Here is a 22,487-nt window from a genome sequence, read left to right as displayed (position 1 = left end):
AGAGAATGAGCAGTGGGGAGGGGCAGAGAGAGAAAAGCAGACTCCTTGCTGAGCAGGAAGCCCTATGCAGGGTCCCAACAAGATATAAAAATACTAAAAAGAAAAGTTTTGGGGTGCTTGAGTGGCTCAGTCTGTAAGCGCCTGCTTTCCACTAGGCTATGCTCCCAAGGTCCTGGGTTTGAGCCCCATTTTGGGCTGCCTGCTCAGCAGAGTCTGCTTCTTTCTTTGCCCCTCATGCCACTTGTGCGCTCTCTCTCTCTCTCTCAAATAAATAAACTCTGAAAATTATTTTATGTCTTGTTTATCCACAAAACAGTAGCACATATTGACTGTGTTATGGATTATCTCTAGGAGTCCAAAGCTTTCATGTCATTCCTTCTGTGCTCTTCCTGAGCAGTTATTTATGTTTCTCTCTCTCTCTCTTTCTCTCTCTCTTTCTTTCTTCCAGGCTTAACATACTAATTTATTTATACCATTTTTTTTTGGCATTAGTCCAGTGAATCCATTGAGAGCGTTGTCTTCTTTAGCTGATTTGTAGTAATTTTACTGGTGATTAATTGCTTCATTTAACATATGTATTCACTGATGTGGTAAACTGAACTCAGCCTTTAATTTATAAAGAAAAAGATCCAATTTCTCACAGGTTGGTATCCTTGTTTAGTTGAAATCTACAAATGTTAGTCTTGGTTCATTTAGCATTAATGTTTCTAGTATAGGATGTAAGTTTCGTGTTTTAAAATTTTTATTTTATTTTATTTTTTATTTTTTTAAAGATTTTATTTATTTATTCATAGAGACACACACACAGAGAGAGAGAGAGAGAGGCAGAGACACAGGCAGAGGGAGAAGCAGGCTCCATGCAGAGAGCCTGACGTGGGACTCTATCCAGGGTCTCCAGGATCACGCCCTGGGCTGCAGGCGGTATCACTGCGCCACTGGGGCTGCCCTCGTGTTTTAAAATTTTGCTGAGTTTTTAAATTCATGATTCTAATGCTTCTATATATGTTTCTAAGGCTTTGTTGGCCTCCATTTGACCAAAAGAGTGACACTGAATTCCGGAAACATTGCTGTGATTGGTTAAAAAAGATTTCTGTAAGTATTCTCTTTCTGGAAGATACAAACTTTAAGAAGTTAAAAAACTACATTAAATTTTTTTTGGCTTTATTGAAGTATAATTTTACCTTAATTTTTTGGAGGTGAAATCTTTTTAGTGCTTTTATCCTAACAGTATAATAGCAAGGAAATATTTGTTAGAATAATACTTTTTAATGGTTTTTGGTAAGGATTCTGCATATATCTAGGAAACCAGCTTTGCTGCCTAGATGCATTGGAAATAGGTTACTGAGTTCCTGGGAGGTTATACCATGGTTTTCATTTAAAGAAACCTTTTTTTTTTCTTATGAAAACATTTTTGACGATAATTTACTTTAGCTTGTGTCCCCAAGTAGTATCAATAATTGTGGCTTTATATTATAATTATTTTTTCTGGCCAAGTCCACCAAGAGTTTACAGGGATTCAAATATTCAACTTCTGGTTCAAATGGAATAATCCTGATCATTCCTGCTATGCTACATAATAGGAATTTTGTCTATTATTATTATTATTATTATTATTATTATTATTATTATTAGATCTATTATATGGGAGAGAGAAAGAGCATACGCGCTTGCATCTGTGAGTGTGGGGCATGGGAGGGAGGGGCAGAGGAGAAGGAGAGACATATGCTAAGCAGACTCCTAAGCAGACTGCCTGCTGAGCGCTGAGCCAAAAGCCAGGCTGGATCTCAATACCCAGAGCCAAAATCAAGAGTCAGATGTTTAACTAAATACACCAGCCAGATGCCCCAGAATTACGGTTATTATTAATAAGATTATTGTTGATAAGGTCTTCAAATCATCTTATTTCTTTTTTTCCTTAGGCTGAATGTGGAAGTAGTTTTCCTCAAGTTGTTGGATCATTGTTTCTTTCTCCTGGTGGTCCTAAGTTTATTCATCTGATGTATCATTTCGCAAGATTTGTTGCAATAAAATATATAAAAACCCATTCTAAAAGTAAGTTTAATTTTTAGTAGGAATTTTTTTGTTTTGAGTTTTAAATTTTCATTGTTTTTTTATAATTTATAAGTCAAAGAGATTTTAATAAAGCAAGATAAGATAAAAACATTAACTTACCTTACAAGGCATATAGTTAATATTCTACTGGAACTGTAAGTTTGAAAGCCTCTAATGAACATAAGATAATAATAACATTCAGATAATTTTATTACATTCTAATACAGGGGTTGGGAAACATTTTCTATATAAGGCCAGATAGTGAATATCTTAAGCTTTGTGGACTACACAAGATCTCTTTCACATACACATCTCTATGGTTTTTTTTTTTTTTTTTTTAAATACAACCCTTTCAAACCCTGGAAAGGATACCTAGCTTGCTGACCTCACAAAACTATCCAGAGGGCTAAATTAAATTAGACTTGGAGGTTATATGCCTCTACTATATTGTATTAAATGTATTGTGTTAAATGTTGTGTCATGCAAGGTTTACTTTGGCTACTGTCAGTTGGGATTTTTTTGTTAGAAATAGCTGTTTTAAAGGGATTTGATCTGTTTCTTAACTCATAGAAACAATATTTGATTTTAAAGCTAAGACGTAAAAAAAAATGTTATTTGTAGTTTATTAAATATCCTGTTTTGTTTAATTGGTTTATGCTCATAAAACATGGGCAGCAAATACAGAAAGTCGATGCAGGAAGGTCCCATCCATCTTCCAGTTTCTAGAAACAACCATTGCTGACATTTTGCTTTATTTTCTTTTAGATTTTTTTTTTACACGTAACTATATCCATACTTTTTTAAGTAGGTAATTTTCATGATTCAAAAATCAAAAAGTGAAAAAAATCTTTCACTTCTATTCTCTACTGAGTTTCCTTTTGTAGAAGTAACCAATGTAATCAAGAATACAGGCAAATATATATATATATATATTTTTTTCTTTTTTTAAAACCCTAAATGGTGACATACATCAAGTTTCAGATCTTGTGTTTTTCGCACTGGTGTATATTGGAGATCATCTCATATCAGTTCATAGAGCTTTTTTATTTTCTCTCTTTAGAACTGCATATTTGAATTTTTTAACCAGTTTTCTGTTGACAGACATTTGGCTTTCCCCCCACCTTTTTTTTTTTTTTTTTGGCTACAAATACAATGCTACAGTGACAAGCTTTATACATGTATGATTTTGTATGTTCAAGTATACATATGTGTGTGTGTGTGTGTATAACTGCTTGGTCAAAGGAATTGTGCAGTTGTAATTTACTAATTATTTTCAGATTATTTCCCGTAGAGATTGAACAATTTATACCTCTGTCATCAGTGTATGGAGAGTTTTGTTTTTCCACAGGCTCAACAACATTGCATGTCAGATATTTTTATCTTTTCAGTCTGATAGGTTAATATAGAATCTCAGGGTAGTTTTAATTTGTATTCCTCTTAATTAGTTAGATTGAAAATTGTTTCATATATTAAAGAGCAGTTTGTATTCTTTTGTACTCTATAACTTTTTCTGTTAAGTTATTGCTCTTTCATTTGTAGCCCTTATTTTTTAGTATACTTTCTCTGTGATGTGATATGTAAACCTTTTTTTCCAGTTTATATTCTGTGCATGGTGTTTAAAAACTTATACATGTGCTCTAGCTGTATAAGTATTTGCATATTTAAAATTTAGTGCAACATAAGCATTGTTACCAGTTTTTCTTTTTGTGGATGGTCTACTTTAACTATGTGTAGCCTAAAATTTATTATATGAAATCTATATGTTTGGATTTAACAGTTTATTGTGCATAAGACTTCTAAGCATGGGTTGTCGTAGTTGTTGTTTAAAGCAATTCCAGTCAACGCATTCAGTCTCTAGATGACTTCTGCATTCAGCAGACTTATCCCCTGTTAAATATTTAGAATCTGTGGTTTCTTTGGGGGTATCACTAGAACCTGGATTAGTAATGTTAAGTGTAGTGGGGTGGTCCCTGTTTTCCAGAATATCCATTTTTATTGTGTTGAGCCATCTTAAAGTAGGACTTATTACAGCTAAAAATCCGGACTCTGAAATGTTGGATGGATTATTCTCAGGGTCTACTTTGATCATTAGTAACACAGCTAAGAATTATTTGGGAAATGGAGTCTGGTTTTAATTTGGTTGTCCTATTGGTCTTACTAGGTAGAACAATAAACTGATTGGAGCAAAGGAGGTATTGTGATCTCACCTCATCTCTTTAAATTGGTTTTCTTCTTTTGTTTGTGTTACTATGTATAACAATTTGTTCATGGATGTATCAAGCTGTGATAAGAATTATTTGGGGCATATGGACTCTCAAAAGTTTTTTAGTATGTAAAACAACTCAACTTTAGATACCCTTTTTTAGTTACCTACTTAAAAAAAGGTTTCCTTTCTTTTGTTAAAATTAGTTGTATGTGTTTATGCGACATACCGGTTTTTAAGGAGTTGTTAATCTCTTAAAATTAATAGATTTCAACATTTTTGATATTTATTAGCTGTAAATCTAAGTTTTCTATGATCTTTTTTTTTTAATTTTTTTTATCCCCCCCCCCCCCCCCATTCGTTTTCTATGATCTTATTTGTGTTGCATGTAGATTCTTCTATACGTTTTACGGAGACATTTAATGTAAAGCCACAAGATATGCACAAATGCATTGCCAGATGCCATGTAGCACGTAATCGATTTTTACACGTTTTGCAAAGAGAAGATTGTGTTATTCAAAAGTATCAGGAAAATGCACAGTAAGTAATACATTAATAGAAAATGAAAATTCCACGGGTGCCTGAGTGGTGCAGTTAGACATCTGACTCTTGGTTTTGGCTTAGGTCATGATTTCTCAGTCCTTGAGATCAAGCCTACATTGTGGGGCTCTGCACTGGGTGTGGAGCCTGCTTGAGATTCTCTCTCCCTCTCTTTCTGCCCCTCCCTCGCATATGTGTATGTTCTTTCCCTACACCCCCCAAAAAAGGAAACAGAAATTCCTTTCTTTTTGAATAAATGTCATCAATGTGCCTTCATTGGCAGTAATCCATGCTTACCTAAAAACTCCTTAGTGTTCGCTTTCCATTTTAAAGCCAGATAACTTCTGGATAAGATATTTTAAAACTATGCATACTAAATGAAATTTCAGAACAAAGGAAAGTATTACTTTGATTTAAAAGTTCAGTACTGGGCAGCCCCGGTGGCGCAGCGGTTTAGCGCCGCATGCAGCCCAGGGCGTGATCCGGGATCGAGTCCCACGTCAGGCTTTCTGTGTGGTGCCTGCTTCTCCCTCTGCCTGTGTCTCTGCCTCTGCCCCCCTCTCTCTCTCTCTCTCTCTGTCTCTATGAATAAATAAAATAAAATCTTTTTTTTTTTTTTTAAACAAATGTTTTTTTTAATTATTTTATTTATTTATGATAGGCACACAGTGAGAGAGAGAGAGAGGGGCAGAGGCAGGCTCCATGCACCGGGAGCCCGACGTGGGATTCGATCCCGGGTCTCCAGGATCGCGCCCTGGGCCAAAGGCAGGCGCTAAACCGCTGCGCCACCCAGGGAATCCCCCCATAAAATAAAATCTTTAAAATAAATAAATAAATTAATTAAAAAAAGTTCAGTACTGGGGCAGCCCGGGGTGGCTCAGCGGTTTAGCTCTGCCTTTGGCCCAGGGTGTGATCCTGGAGACCTGGGATCGAGTCCCACATCGGGCTCCCTGTGTGGAGCAGCTTGCTTCTCCCTCTGCATGTGTCTCTGCCGCTCTCTCTCTCTCTCTCTGTCTCTCCTGAATAAATAAATAAAATCTTAAAAAAAAAAAAGTTCAGTACTGGGATGCCTGGGTAGCTCAGTGATTGGGCATCTGCCTTCAGCTCAGGGTGTGATCCTGGAGTTTCAGGATTGAGTCCCGCATTGGGCTCCCTGCATGGAGCCTGCTTCTCCCTCTGCCTGTGTCTCTGCCTCTCACGAGTAAATAAAAATCTTAAATAAAAAAATCAAAAAAATTCAGTATTTTAGAGATTTTTCTTTGATATGGATTTACATTTTTAAGATATAATTATAGTGCTCATTCTATTTTGTATCCTTTTTTCTCATTTCATTCTGTAAGTTTTTCCATATTGCCATAGTATGTTGCTTTTATTTATTTAAAAATTTGAAAATTATCTTTATTTTTAAAATTTTAACATTTTCAAAGTATATTGCTTCTGAAATCTACTTGATAGTCTTTGAGTATCCATTAAATAGATACTGTGAAGTGGGTATTCCATAGTCTTTTTAACCACTTCATATTATGTTATATTTAAGTTTATCTTGTCAGCAAATTTTTATTTGGTTACTTCTATGTGCCAGATATTGTTTAGGCACTGGTCCTACAGCATTAAATAAGATAGGCAAGGTTCCTACTCTCAAGAAATAGCATATATTTTTTTTTAATCTATTGTGAAAGTTAGAATATCCTTTGAAATCACCTTGAAAATACAACATTGCCTAAGTGTCCTAGGTAACATTTAAATTTATCCCTTAAGTATTTGTGACAAGGATGAGAGCAGAGTAGTCTTACTTCCAACATTTTTATTTGAAGACAGTGTATATGAGCCAAGAAGTCCTGGTCCATCCTAATAGCAATCTATATGTTAGATCACTCCTGTAACTCTTAAAGGAAGTCTAGAGCCCATTACCTGGCTGCTGGGTCTATTTGGAAGAGTAGTTTTCAGTGGCCTTGAGCAAAGATAAGATATGGGGGAAAGCATCAAAGTGGTCCTTATCAGTTAATTGTAATGGAATTATAGTTGTCATTTATATGTTTTCTTACAGATTGTCAGTTAAACAAGTAAGAAATTTGAGATCAGAATGTATGGAACATCAAAACCAAATAAAGAAGTAAGTGACTTTTAAATTAGAGCTGAAAGTTGCCTTAGTTCAACTCCTGCATTTTACCAGTAAGGAAATTGAGAGTCCCATAAGATTAGAACATAATTCTGATTCCTAGTCCAATTCTTCCAATACATTTATTGCTGAGGTAGAATTTTATTTTTGTTTTTAATTAGGATAGTTTTTAATTGGTGGGTTTATAGATCAGTTAGCTCTTTTGGTGGTAAATTATCAGACAATTAAAAAAAATAACTAATGAAATCATTTAATTTTTGACTAGAGTGGAATCCTCTGATGACGAAAGTAATATACAAGAGAAAATCCAGAAGGTAACTTTTTAAGGAACAAATTTAATCTTTCTTACTTTTGTGATGTGCAGTTGGCTTACTTATTTGGACTTTTATTCTCTCTTTTTGTCATTTCTTTTTGTAAAATTTTTTTTTTAACTCAGTAAGTAATATATAAGGGTGCCTCTAAAAAGCATGAATATAATGGAAAAAATTAACTTAAAATTTATTAAGACTAAAAAATACAAAAGCAGGTTTAAATTAATGATAGAAAGTTCAGTTTGTAACTAATAGTATTTATGTAAATAAAGTATGTTAACTGAAGGGAGATGGTAAGCATGGAAGAAAAATGAGAAGTCAGCATTGAGGCTGGCTTGGCAGTTAGGAAGAATCTGGCAGACATAATCTGAGGTTTTCAGAGGTTGGATTTGATGTGAGATTGGAGTGTTTTCTTAGGCCTTTGTGTTTAGATGAAATCTTTCTCAAGCTCTTTGTTCTGATTTTATGATCACTGAGCTGCTTTGCATGTTAACTTGGCGTCCCCAGCAGTTTGTCACTGGAAAAAGTCAGTGCTCTCCTCAGGGAATAATTATTCATCCATCAGTGAATTTTTATTAATCACCTGCCATGTGCTAGGCTTTTTTCTTGATAGTAGAGCTACAGTAGTGAAGGAAAGAGGCAAAGTCATTTCCTTCATGGATCTTCCAACTTTGTGAATATGAATGGATATTCCTATTACTGAACACAGTATCTTTGATTGTAATTTTAATAGGTTGATGTGAAACCTGTTAAAAGTTTTCACATTGATCCCTCCTGAGTTTGGTTAAGGTTCACTTTCCCTGAGCCCTTTACCTTTGGTCAGTTTTTTAGTCATTGACAAGATTAAAGTAAAAATCTGAGAACTTAAAAAAAGAAAAAGAAAAAGAAAAAAAAAATCTGAGAATGAGATCCTGGATCTTTGTCCACCAAGGAAATGCCATCCTGTGAAATCTCTAGATTGCCAATGAGTCCTCTTTGGGGACAACTCTACCTTGTACCATGGGAAGACATAAGCACAAACATGGGTATAATTATTGTATTTCCCTGCCTGCCTCCCACTTTTATAAATTCTTTGAAGGCATAATATATGTACAAAAAGTGATAAAGTCACAAGTGTGTAGCCTGACAAAATTTCACAAAGTGAGTATACCCATGTAACCAGCATACAGTATAAGGAACAGAACATTACCCCAGAAGCTTCAGGTCCCCTTTCATTTAAAACCATTTTCCCCAAGAGTAAATACTCACTTCTTACATTAAAGATTAGTTTGCCTCTTCTTGAACTTTATATACAGGGGACTATATAGAATACATTCCTTTGTGTTTGTCTTTGATGACTCATGCTGTTTTATACATGCTGTTGTGTGTAGGTTGTAGTGTGTTCATTCACAATGTTATGTAGTGTTTTGTTTTATGAATATAGCACAACATACTTTTTTTTTTACTCTCAGTAGACCTTTGGGTTAATTGCAGTTTTTGACTATTAAAATAGAAATGCTATGAACATTCTTTAAAATTTTTTTTATTATCTTAATTGAAATATAGTTGGCACATAATGTTATGTAAGTTTCAGGTATACAGCGTAGTGATTGGACAATTCTCTTATTTATGCTATGCTCACCACAAGTGTAGCTACCACCTATAAACATTCTTTTTTTTTTTTTTTTTTTTTTTTTTATTTATGATAGTCACAGAGAGAGAGAGAGAGAGGCAGAGACATAGGCAGAGGGAGAAGCAGGCTCCATGCACCGGGAGCCCGATGTGGGATTCGATCCCGGGTCTCCAGGATCGCGCCCTGGGCCAAAGGCAGGCGCCAAACCGCTGCGCCACCCAGGGATCCCACCTATAAACATTCTTACATCTGCATTTTACCGAACATAGATGGATTAGTATATGCCTAAGATTCTTTGCTTTTAAAGAAGCATGGTTTTTCATATTTTAATCTTTTGAAAGAAACTTAAATGGCTCTTAGAATTGATGTGGTTTTTTTTTTCCCTTCCTGAAAATCTTTTATTGTTACTCCCTGAAAAGTTTCTGTTTTCTTTGTTTTTAAAGATTTTATTTATTTATTTGAGAAAGCATGAGCAGAGTAGAGGAGCAGAGGGAGAGGGAGAAGCAGACTCTTCTCTGAGCAGGGAGCCCAGTGTGGGGCTTGATCCCAGGACCCTGGGACCATGAACTGAACCGAAGACAGACACTTAACTTAGCTACCCTGGGCCCCATTTTCCTGAAAAGTTTCATTTAGATTCATGGCATGTTTTGAAATGCTAACAATAGATTTTTTTTTTTAATTCATTTTTATAAAATCTGAGCTGGCTGGGAGCATCAGGGAACAACAGCAACAGCTCAGGGAGGGATGGTATTATCTGCTGGTCCTAGCTTTCCCACATCAGGGAGTAGGTGGTTTCATGGCAACAGTTGCAACTCCTCTTAGCTCCTAATGGATGCTCATGGCTCAAGCTGGGGAGGGGGTGGACACAGGAAATGCTAATTGCATCTTTGTAGAATGAAGTTTCTTGGATTTGTTTTGAAAATCATGGTGGGCTAAATTAAATTCTCCTGAGAAATTCTTTTTATTTTTTTTAAACTCCTGAGAAATTTTTTAGTTTTATTTATTTTAGATTTTGAAATTCTTTAGTTTTAAAACCCCTTTGGAAGTAATATTAGTGCTTTTAGGCAGTTAATTAATTTTCTCACCAGAAATCATTACAAGAATACTTCATTTGTTCCTGACAGTGAGGATATATTTGTGTTTTACATTTCTTTGATATACATACAAATTACATATAGGCTTGGTCTCTGTTTTCAAAGGTCCGGTCTTTGTGGGCTTCAGTGAATGAAACACTAATATATTTGGAAAAAGAAAAAGAAGTTGTTAATGCAGTCCTTAGTCTTGTTAACCAATATACTTTAGATGGAACTAATGTTGCTATCAACATTCCAAGGCTCTTACTTGACAAAATTGAGAAACAGAGGTGTCAGGTAAGCATCTGATATTAAGTAAACTGCTGAAAGAACTCTGTTCGTGAATTATTATATATAATAATAATAATACATGCCTGTTTAATATACAGTTAATGTATATGTGATATGTAAATAATGTATATTCTTACAATGTCTTCAGAATTTATTTTTGTGAATAAATCTAGTAAAACATTCTTTTGTTAACCATGTATATATTCACATATGTTAGCTTTTATTAATTGTTCATTCCTTTTGTGTGCTGCATACATCATGCAGTGTAGAGAAATGGAGGAGGTTACTTAGTAGGAAGATAATATGGTACTAGTTCTTTATAAATTCTGAAGGAGAGCAGCAGTGATCTAGTTGGCTGAATGTCTTTTTAAAATGTCTGTATCCTATGGTTTCTCTTTCATTTTAATGCTGTTAAGTATTTTAGTCTTTTCTTTCCTTAGCTTTTGTGACCTCAGTATCTTTCGTTTTTTAGACTGCTATTGTCAGTTTTTTATACTGGCTCCTTTCTCTCGAATTTTTAAAAAGATTTTATTTATTTATTTGACAGAGAGAGAGAGAGAGCACACAAGCAGGGGAGCAGCAGGCAGAGAGAGGGAGAAGCCTGCTCCCTAGAAGCAGGCTCCTTGCTGAGTAGAGAGCCTGATGTGGAGTTTGATTCCAGGGTCCTGGGATCATGACCTGAGCTGAAGGAAGATCATTGACCCACTGAGCCATCCAGGCACATCGTTTTTCTCTAAATTTCAAATGAAAGTATTTTCCATGGTTCCTTTAATGACTACTTTTCTTTCCCACATTACAGTCATCTTTATTTACTTACTCAATTCTATATTTTCATCAGTAATCCTATACCTAGGATTGGTATTTCCAGTCTCTCTCCTTCAACCCAGACTCCATCAAATTATTTCCAATTGCTTATATGGCATTTTCATCTGGATAGCTTACTTTTTTTTTTTTTCCGTGAACTCCTAATCTATGAAGTATCTCCTATATGCCAGGCATTAATTACAATATAGGGGAATACAAAGGTAAAATAGTGTTGTGACACTGAAGAGCTTTCACTGTAATAGGTAAACCTACCACGCACTTCAAATTCCTAGTACAGAAATATCAAGAGTCTGCAAATTCAGATTCCTACAGAGGCTAGGTAGATAATATTTGCTAATTGTGTGTAACAAAAGGGGTAACGTAGGTAGTGATGAGGTCTTTGGAGAAATAGTAATTTTTATGTGAAATCTAAGATTTTTAGTTGATTGGCAACTAATTCTTTTTTTTTTTTTAAAGATTTTATTTATTCATAGAGACAGAGAGAGGGGCAGAGACACAGGCAGAGGGAGAAGCAGGCTCCATACAGGAAGCCTGATGTGGGACTCGATCCCGGGTCTCCAGGATCACACCCAGGCTGCAGGCGGCGCTAAACCCCTGTGCCACCGGGGCTGCCCGATTGGCAACTAATTCAAATGATTTTAAAGTACTTGAATTGTGCAGGTCAAATAAACGTGTCTAAGTTTGGATTCATCAGTTTGCAACTTCTTTAAAACATGAATTCAGGATCTTTCACTAAACCTGCTCTTTCTCCTCAGTCTTTATTTTGCTTCTCATTTATTTGCTTTCCTTTTATTCTAGTTTGCAATTTTTTTGCATAACATAAAAATATAGCACAGCCGGATAATTCTTTCACAGTAGTTTTCTTTGGACCAAAATTATTTACTTGGTTTCATTTTTGGGTAGACTTTTGGCTTTTTATTTTATTTTATTTATTTTTATTTTTATTTTTTTAAGATTTTAATTATTTATTCATGAGAGACACACACAGAGAGAGAGGCAGAGACACAGGCAGAGGGAGAAGCAGGCTCTATGCATGGAGCCTGATATGGGATTTGATCCTGGGTCTCCAGGATCAGGCCCTGGGCTGAAGGCGGTGCTAAACTGCTGAGCCACCTGGGCTGCCCAACTTGTGGCTTTTTTCACTCTTCTTTAAGGTAACTTTTTATATAATAGTAAAAAAAAAAAAAAAAACACCTATTTATGTAATAGTTTATCTTAAGAACCACTTTTTTTCCCCTCTGAATCCTTAGTTGCACATAGGAAGTGTTTATGAGGCTGGAGAATTGAACCTCTTAACAGTTATTCGGTTATTAAATGAAGCCTTAAAAGTAGTGAAATATGAACGTTGTCAGGCTGACCCAGCAAAACTGAAAATAGATCTTCATTTCCTTGAAAAAGAGACCAAACTTCAGAGAGAAAGATTATCAGATCTGAAGCATATAAGGTACTGTAAAAAGATCTTTTGTTATATTATTGGGGAGGAATAGGGTGGTTTTGATAATTTCTCAGCACAGCTCATATATTTGATAACTCTTTAGCTTTAGCAAACAAATGTGAACATTTCATTAGAACTCAAAAATCTTGTCATTGACTCCCAGAGAGACACATGAAGAAACTACAATTAATGTAGTTTTCTTTTCTGACTAGAATAAATTATTTACCATGAGTGATAATTCTTTGGGAAATAATTTTAACTTTTCTCAAGCTTTTCTTTTGTGGAGTCTACTTAATAAAACTAAGCCTTATTTGTTATTTATTTAGTTTTTAAAATATTTTATTTATTTCAGAGAGAGAGAGAGAGAGAGCGCACAGAGCATGAGCAAAGGGAGGGGCAGAGGGAGCAGCAGATGCTCCACTGAGCAGGGAGCCTGATGTGGGGCTTGATCCCAGGATCCCTGGGATCATGACCTTAGCCAGAGGCCGATGTCTAACTGACTGAGCCAACCAGGCACCCCAACCTTATTTGTTATTTGAATGGAGTAACTGGAAGCTATGGGCTGCCTTTAGGAGTGGACAGAGTAGGAGTAGAATTTGGATTCTAGTTTAGAACTAGGAAAAAGTAATAAAGATAAATGGAATAATAGATGCATGACTGCTTTCTGGTCCTAAAAGGAAAAAAAGTACTTTAGGTTCTGAATGTTCATTCACTGTGAGAGTTTATTCGGTGTATATGTGCTATATTGGTTGAACTTCCAGTTACATTTTCTTCCCTTTCTCTACAAACTGTTGTATTCTTAAGTTTTACTCAGTACTCATTTTATATATTCATATTTTGAGTGAAGTTCTTTTTTTTTATGCTATCATAGGTGTAAAATAAAAGAAGATCTCACCAATATAAAACATTCTGTTGTTGAAAAACAAGGAGAATGGTTTAAAAAGTGGAAAGAATTTCTTAGTCTGTCTCCTTTCAGTCTAATTAAAGGTTGCACTCCAGTAAGTAATGTTGACTTGCCTTTTGGAGAGTAGTTTAATATAAGGCAGTCTTTTGATTTATCATGTTATGAATGATCTAGGAATGCTATGCATGTGTAAGTTGTCATCTTTGCATCTGAGTCTAAAGTTTAAATGTTTTGGTTTCTGTAAGTTTTCTAAATACATATAGAGTATTGATCAGGCTGCTTTGTGATTTATAGTTAATATTTTTAGATTCAGAGGATTGTATTAAGAAAATGAGAAATTTCTTTTGCTGTTAGGTAGTATGTTTGAGACACAGTTGGAGGACAGAGTAGTCCCCTTGTTCTAGTATTGTAATCCTTGGTTTAAAATAGTTATAGGATAATTTATATGCTTGGTAATTCTATCTTCATGGGGGGGGGATCATCCATTCATAGATTAATTTAGTAGTGTTATTGTGGTAAAGAAGTAAATGTGTATATTTCAAAATGATAAATTCTGTGTTTTAAGGCTGTGGATCTTTTACCACCAATGTCTCCTCTTTCATTTGATCCCGCCTCAGAAGAAGTATATGCAAGGAGTATTCTTTTGCAGTATCCTGCTTCACTTCCAGGTTGGTTATTTATTTTTCTCTCTTTTTTTTTTTTTTTTTTTTAAGATTTTATTTATTTATTCATGAGAGACACAGAGAGAGGCAGAGACACAGGCAGAGGGCGAAGCAGGCTCCTTGCAGGGAGCCCGATGTGGGACTCGATCCCAGGACTCCAGGATCATGCCCTGGGCCGAAGGCAGACGCTCAACTGCTGAGCCACCCAGGCTGCCCTATTTTTCTCTCTTAAACTTTCTCTCATCAGTATTTCTCCCTATGATAGCAGTTTCTTTACATTTTTGTTTTTTTCCCCCAGTTATTTTTTATTGTGATGAAATTGCACATAGCATTTTAGTCATCAAAGTGTACAACTCAGTAGCATTTGGTAAATTCACAAAATTGTGCAACCGTCACTGCTTTTTAGCTCCAGAATATTTTTATGATCTCAAAAGGAAATCCTAGGGTGGCTCAGTTGATTAAGCATTTGACTTTTATTTTTGGCTTAGGTTATGATATCAGGGTCCTGCATCTGTGTCCAGCCTTGGACTCCACACTCAGCACAGAGTTAGTTTGTTCTTCTCCTTCCCCTTTTGCCTCCTCCCCCACACTCTCTTGCTGGATATTTCATATAAATGGAGTCTTATGAGACTTTTTTTTTTTTTTTTTTTAATATGAGGGTTTTTGTGTCTGGTTTCTTTCACTTACAGAATTTTTCACTTTGCATAATATTTTCAAGGTTCATCCAAGTTGTAGCATGTACTTCATTACTTTTTATGATTACATTCTATTGTATGCCTAAACCATATTTTGTTTATCCATTCATCCACCGAGGGACATTTGGGTTGTTTCCACCATTTCACTATTAAGAGTAATGCTGCTATAAACATTTGTTTACAAGTTTTTGTACAGAAGTCCACAACTGTTTAACATGAAAGTACAGTACAATAATTACCTGAATACCACCTGTTTTAACATTAACATCTACTACATTGCTTTATATGTGTATGCATGTATTTTTGCTAAACCAAGTTAGTACTAGACATAGTAACATGTCATTCTTTCAGCATGCATTCCCATAAAAATACTTTTCCTATATAACTACCATAGTAATGCCACATCTAAAAAATTAATAATACTATAATATCTCATTCAGTTTCCTTAACTACTATGCCACTATCACACCTGAAAAATTAATTTCTCTACGATATCTGATAATCCATCTAGTTTTCAGTTTCCTTAGTTGCAGTATTCGTGTATAAGAAATTGTTATTAATTTCAGTAAATGTTAGATAAGAGGAGGAATAAATGCGTTAAAAAAACCTATGAATTATGTAGTGAGACTGGAGCAGGTGATAGATGTAGGCCACAGTGGAGTTCATGGCTGCCAACAGTCATGGCAGTCGTTAGCATAGGACTTAGGAAGAAAAGGGTGAACACAACGGGAATGAATGATTGATTTGGGAGTCAGGTGTACATGGAGAAGACACTAGATAGGAAAGGTCATAGATTAGAGAGCAAGGCTCATTATAGGCATTAGCAAAAGAGTAGACACAGAAAAGACTGCATGGTTTGGTGAATGACCGAGAGCTTCAGATAGAGCATTATTTAGGATGATAGAATGACTCTTAGGGCTCTTGGCATATTTGATTGGCATATGTTTTCACTTCAACTTGGAAAGGGTCGTTGGCATCTAGAAAGACTTAGTTTAGGCCCTGTGAAACCTTGAAATCTGTCTGCATGTCCGTTCGGTGATTTCTATCTGCCTTGAAAATGAGGACATATTTGTAAGTAGGAAGTTCACATTTTAGAAGTGTTTGATAGGTTCTTTGAGGTAATGCTCTCCTTCATATGTTGTAGAATTTGTACTCTTTGAGATTCCCTTTTTTTCCCTAAAGAGGTAGAGAGAGCCTTGATGCTAGCTGGGGAATGTTAACATTATTTTATGCTTTTTTGTAGTAAAACAACTTTTTTTCCTCCCTACACTTTATATATTACATCTTACTTGAAGAAATTTTCTTTTAAATTGTTTTCTTTTTTTTTCTCTTACATTTTTTATTCGTGAGACACACACACACACACACACACACACACACAGACACAGACACAGGCAGAGGGAGAAGCAGGCTCCGTACAGGGAGCCTGATGTGGGACTTGATCTCAGGTCGTCAGGATCATGTCCTGGGCTGAAGGTGGCGCTAAACTGCTGAGCCATCCAGACTGCCCTCTGTTAAATTGTTTTTTAAAAAATATTTCAGTATATTGAAAAGTACAGGGAATAGTAATATAAATAACCTCTTCATCAAACACTCTTGTCAAAGCTTTGCAATAATTTAGATTTTTAAAAAAATATTTTATTTATTTATTAGAGAAAGAGGGAGCATGTGCAGAGTAAGGGGCAGAGGGAGAGACTCAAGCTGACTCTGGGCTGAATGTGGAAACTGTCATGGGGCTCAGTCTTAGGACTCTGAGATCCTGACCTGAGCCGAAGTCAGATGTTTAATTGACTGAGCCTACCCAGGTGTCCCACAATATTTAGATATATATTTTTTAAGTATATATGTCATTAATCCTTGGGGATCTACCTTTCCTTGACTCCATTCTTTCTGCAATTGCAAATGTAACCACTATTCTGAATCTTGTTTCAGCTAGTATATGTTTATAAAAATAATTCTAGGGATGCTTGGGTGGCTCAGAGGTTGAGTGTCTGCCTTCGGCTCAGGTTGTGGTCCCGGGATCCGGGATCAAGTCCTGCATCAGGCTCCCTGCGAGGAGTCTGCTTCTTTCTCTCTCTCAGGCTGTGTCTCTCATGAATAAATAAATAAATCTTTAAAAAAAAAAATTCTAGTACATGTGTATGGATCTAACTGTGTATAAGACTGTTCTGGCATACGAATAAATTCTCTTCTTATACTTCAAAATGTCCTGTATAAATGTTTATATTTTGAACTAGGATCTAAGGAGGGTTCATTCATTGCATTTGGTTGTTTTGTCTTCTTACTTTTATTCTAGAATAATGCCTCTGTCCCCCTTTCTATTATTTTATTTTTTAAAGATTTTATTAATTTATTCATGAGAGTCACAGAGAAAGAGGCAGAGACACAGGCAGAGGGAGAAGCAGGCTCCCCATAGGGAAACCGACATAGGACTCGATCCCTGGACTTATCGTGCCCCAAGCGGAAGGCAGATGCTCAACCGCTGAGCCACCCAGGTGTTCCCCCTTTTTAAATGACATTGTTAGAAATTGTTTTTAACAGTCATTGTGTGTTTAGATTTACCAACACATTTACAGATTTTTTTTTTAATTTTAATTTTTATTTATTTATGATAGTCACACACACAGAGAGAGAGAGAGAGAGGGGCAGAGACACAGGCAGAGGGAGAAGCAGACTCCATGCACCGGGAGCCTGACGTGGGATTCGATCCCGGGTCTCCAGGATCGCGCCCTGGGCCAAAGGCAGGCGCCAAACCACTGCTCCACCCCAGGGATCCCCCATTTACAGATTTTCTTGTCAAGATTACTACTTGTATTCTCCTTTTCAGAAGTATATTCTTTAATTCTTTTTGTCATGGACGCTGGATAGTCAAATCTCTTAGTTTTTCTGTGAAAATGTCTTTAGTTTCACTAGTTTGTGAATGATAGTTTGAATATAGGATTCTAGATCAATGCTCAGTTTTCTTCTGGCTTTGATGATATAATCTCATTGTTTTCTGCCTTCTATTTCTGAAATCTCTGTTGTCAGCCTTATGGTCATTCATTTGTAGGTAATTTTTAGTCTCTGGTTGCTTTTAAGACTTGTATTTATTTAGTTTTGTATTATGCAGGTTCATTTAGATGTATCTAAATGTGGGTTTATTTTTATTTAACTTTTGGGCCTGTGTGTGCTTATTTAATGTGAAGGCTCACATTTTCTGTTTTGGAAACTTACTAATAGATCTCTTCTAACACTTTCGCAGTCATCCTTTTTTTTTTTTTTTTTTAAAGGATTTTGTTTATTTGAGAGAGTTCACCAGTAGGGGGAGCAGCAAAGGGAGAGGGAGAAGCAGACACCCCGCTGAGCAGGGAGCCCAATGTGGGGCTTGATCCCAGGGTTCTGGGATCATGACCTGAGCTAAAAGCAGACTCCTAGCTGACTGTACCACCCAGGTGTGCAGGTCTCAGTCATTCTTCTGATGCTTTCCTTTTAGAGCTCCTGTTGTTGGGACTTGTAATTCTGTCCTCTATATCTCTTAAACTTTTCATTTGTATTTATAAACTTTTCATTTATGGTTCACTGGTTACCTCTTTAGATGTATTTAATCTTTTTTTTTGACATGTCCAATTAATCTTTAGCTTTTTCGTGGATGTGTTTTTCATTTTTTTTTTTTTTCTTTTGCTTCTCTTTTCAAAAATTGCCTGTTCTTGTTCCTGGTATCATCTTCTTTCATTATAGCTCCTGTTGTTTCTTTGCCAGATATTTTAAACATACTGATTTGATCTTATTCAATTTTTAAAATATCCCTGTGTTTCAGATACTTCTGGTTCTGTGTGTTTTGCGTGGTCATTTTTTATCCTTTTTTTTTTTTTTTTAAAGATTTTATTTCTTTATTCATGAGAGACACAGAGAGAGAGGCAGACACATAGGCAGAGAGAGAAGTAGGCTCCCTTTGGGGAACTGGACCTCGGGGTCACTCCCTGAGCCAAAGGCAGACACTCAATCGCTGAGCCACCTAGGTGTCCTTGCCTGTTCATTTTCATAGTTGTTTGTTTCCTATTAAAATATTTGATTGTGAGGGTGCCTGACTGGCTCTTTTGGAAAAGTATGTGACTCATAATCTCGGAGTTGTGAGTTCAAGTCCCATGCTGAGTGTAGAGATTATTTAATAATAAAATCTTAAAGGGCTATTTGGGTGGCTCAGTCAGTTGTCTGCCTTTGGCTCATGTCCTGATCAAGCCCTGCATTGGGTTCCCTGCTCAGCAGGGAGCCTGCTTCTCTTTCTTTGCTGCTCCTCATGCTTGTGTTCTTTCTCTTTCTGTCAAACAAACAAACAAACAAACAAACTTAAAAAAAAAAAAAGACAGAATCTTAAAAAAAAAATTGTTTTTGATTGTGACTTCAGTGGACCCACCCCTGAAGGCATCACATGGGCCCTGGGTTGTAGAATGGTCTCTACATGGTGGCCTAGGGTTCCAGGTATTTCCCTTGCACTAGGCAGTTAATATTTTTGGTTTGGGGTTCCCACAAGTAGCCAATATAATATTGAATTTCATACTTCCCTTTCAGTAGGCTAGGTAGGCTTAACATTTCTTTTCTCTCCACCTTAAAATTTTTTTTATTTTTATTTTTTAAACCCAAGACTCCAGGTAGACAGCAGACTTCCTTGTTACTTTCCTGGTCCAGTTGTCCAAATATTTATAATATCTTCAGGGGCTGAGTAGCCTTTGCAATGTCCTGGTCTTAGGGCAGTTTCTCAGATCTTAGTCTGAGTGGACCAAGATTTTATTCTTACTTAGGCAGTAAATCCCTATTGTTCAGCCCCAGGAACCCACCATTTAGCCTTTGTGTCTTGATTTGAGCTTAAATGCTTTCTGTCTTTAGTCCTGTCATGTAATGATTTTTATCTGTTCTTCTGGGCATTCCTTTCTCTTAAATTTTATTTTGCAGTTCTAGTGTATTATGGTAAGAGTCATTGTCTGCTACAGCTTTGTTTGCTTTGTTCAAGTGAGTTATTTTGTCTTTACCTCCTTATTACCTTGTTGTGTCTGTCCCCTCTGTTCTCTTCACATCTTAAGTGCTATAGTTTGATTTTCTGTTTCTTGCCTTTAATTGTATTCTAACTAGGTACTTTGCCTCTATAGTCTACCTATTCCATGTTGCAAATGATTATCAGTGATCCTTCTGTAATGCAAATACAAAAATCTGATCCTTTTTATCTCCTGGTGTAATACACATCAGTGACTTCCTGTCACCTTTAGGGAAAAAAAAAGCTTTAGATGACTTTCACTAAGCAACTTTTACCTTAAAAACATTTTTACATACTGGAACACATGTACATCATCGTCTCTACCAATTACCACCAGTGTTTATGGTTGTGCCTAATTATTTTAGTTTATTATTGCCTATTCGTTTTTTGATAAAATTTTTGTACTTATGTTCATTTTTAGAATGTTTTATGAATACCAGTAATTCCATTATCATTAGTAAGTGCAAAAGCATAGAGTACTGAAAATGTTTATAATATAGCGTACTATAATGATGGATTAAAAGGAAAAGTTCACATAATATACACATTGGTTTCCAGTAACGCTTTGGACACATGTATAAATTGGAGAAAGTCCTTTAGAAGCTAACATGTTGAGAGAAAAGTTCCTGGAATATCCAGTCCTCTGTAATGGAGCCATGACTTTCTTCACCAATCTTGTTTCCTGCCATGCTTCCACTCAATACACACTATGCTCTAGCATACTGAATTTGTTCCCTGTTCTCTCAGTACCTTTATGTCCTCTTCACATTTCCATCTGGACCAGGTACCTTTTTCCCTCCTTGGATTCTGTGCATATTTCTCTAATAACTATAGCAACATGCCGTAAGTCTCTACTCATCAATAGTCTCTTCCCTAGACTGACTCCTTGAAGCCAACATCTCCAACTTTTTTTTCTCATTGTTACTATAGCAGTGGCATATAATTATTGATGCACTGAGGAATAAATATGTATATTGACTGATGTCATAGATGCTGGGCTGAAATATGCTAAATACATAATTTTTGACCTTTCTGATTTATGTAGTAATTGCATGGTGTGTGTACGAAAACTAGAAGCACAGCTAATATTATGCTGGAGAACTATGTACTGTCACCTTTTTGGAAATTTGGTTTAGTATAAATCTATCATTTAAAAAAATTTTTTAAAACATTTTATTTATTCATGAGAGACACAGAGAGAGGGAGAGAGAGAGAGAGAGAGAGGCAGAGACATAGGCAGAGGGAGGAGAAACAGGCTCCATGCAGGGAGCCCGATGTGGGACTCAATCCCGGGGCTCCGGGATTATGCCCTGAGCCGAAGGCAGATGCTCAATGACTGAGCTACTCAGGCATCCCAAATTTTTTAAAATTTAAATTCAATTTAGTTACATATAGTGTATTATTAGTTTTAGGGGTAGAATTTAGTGATTCATCAGTTGCATATAACACCCAGTGCTCATTATATCAAGTGCCCTCCTTTAATGCTCATCACCTAGTTACCCCCATTCCCCGCCTACCTCTCATCCAGCAACCCCCAGTTTCCTGTAGTTAAATAGTCTCTTATGGTTTGCCTCCTTCTGTTTTTATTTTATTTTTCCTTTCCTTCCCCTATGTTCATCTGTTTTGTTTCTTAAATTGCACCTATGAGTGAAATCATATGGTATTTGTCTTTGATTGACTTATTTCACTTAGCATAATACCCTCTAGTTCCATCCATGTTGTTGCAAATGGCAAGATTTCATTATTTTGATGGCTGAATAATACTCTATTGAATATATATACCACATCTTCTTTATCCATTTATCTGTTGATGGACATCTGGGCTCTTTCCATAATTTGGCAATTCTGGACATTACTGCTATAAAATTGGGGTGCATGTGCCCCTTCAACTCACTGTATCCTTTGGATAAATACCTAGTAGTGCAATTGCTGGGTCATAGGGTAGCTCTGTTTTTAATTTTTAAAAAAAAATTTTATTTATTTATTCATGAGAGACAGAGAGAGAGAGAGAGGCAGAGACATAGGCAGACAGAGAAGCAGGCTCCATGCAGGGAGCCCGAAACAGGACTTGATCCCGGGTCTCCAGGATCACACTCCGGGCTGCAGGCAGTGCTAAACTGCTGTGCCACCGGGGCTTGCCCTGTTTTTAATTTTTTGAGGAATCTCCATATTGTTTTCCAGAGTAGCTGTACCAGCTTGCATTCCCACAAACAGTATAAGAGGGTTCCCCTTTTTCTGCATCCTCACCAACATCTGTTGTTTCCTGACTTGTAATTTTAGCCATTCTGACTGGTGTGAGGTGGTATAATTGTGGATTTGATTTGTATTTCCCTGATGCCAAGTGATGTGGAGAATTTTTTTCATGTGTTTGTCAGCCATTTGTATATTTTCTTTGGAGAAATGTCTGTTCATGTCTTCTGCCCGTTTCTTGACTGGGCTTTTTTTTTTTTTTTTGGATGTTGTTTGATAAGTTCTTTATAGATTTTGGATACTAGCCCTTTCTCTGATATGTCGTTTGTGAATATCTTCTCCCATTCCATAAGTTGCCTTTTAGTTTTTTTTTTAAATTAAATTAAATTAAATTTTTTAAAAAGATTTTATTTATTTATTCACGAGAGATACAGAGAAAGAGGCAGAGACACAGGCAAAGGGAGAAGCAGGCTCTGTGCAGGGAGCCCAACGAGGGACTCGATCCTGGGACTCCAGAGCCATGCTCTGGGCCGAAGGGAGGCACTAAACCGCTGAGCCATCCGGGGA

At 36.2% G+C, this 22,487-nt stretch overlaps 1 protein-coding gene across 5 annotated transcripts in view; it reads left to right on the top strand.

The window, feature by feature from the left end:
• The window catches only part of HAUS6 (HAUS augmin like complex subunit 6), a 45,765-nt gene that overhangs the window by 6,434 nt on the left and 16,844 nt on the right, over positions 1-22,487 (top strand). For all 5 annotated transcript variants that reach the window (XM_049116160.1, XM_025432155.3, XM_035696736.2 and 2 more), the window contains exons 3-11: positions 1,014-1,092; positions 1,920-2,052; positions 4,648-4,795; positions 6,843-6,908; positions 7,180-7,228; positions 10,037-10,207; positions 12,277-12,470; positions 13,333-13,459; positions 13,931-14,033. In XM_049116160.1, the coding sequence (XP_048972117.1) occupies positions 1,014-1,092; positions 1,920-2,052; positions 4,648-4,795; positions 6,843-6,908; positions 7,180-7,228; positions 10,037-10,207; positions 12,277-12,470; positions 13,333-13,459; positions 13,931-14,033 (1,070 nt within the window). The remainder of the gene's footprint in view (positions 1-1,013; positions 1,093-1,919; positions 2,053-4,647; positions 4,796-6,842; positions 6,909-7,179; positions 7,229-10,036; positions 10,208-12,276; positions 12,471-13,332; positions 13,460-13,930; positions 14,034-22,487) is intronic.

This window comes from Canis lupus, chromosome 11 (genome assembly GCF_003254725.2).
Source record: "Canis lupus dingo isolate Sandy chromosome 11, ASM325472v2, whole genome shotgun sequence".
NCBI lineage: Eukaryota > Metazoa > Chordata > Mammalia > Carnivora > Canidae > Canis > Canis lupus.
This window is presented reverse-complemented; position numbering and strand designations above follow the sequence as displayed.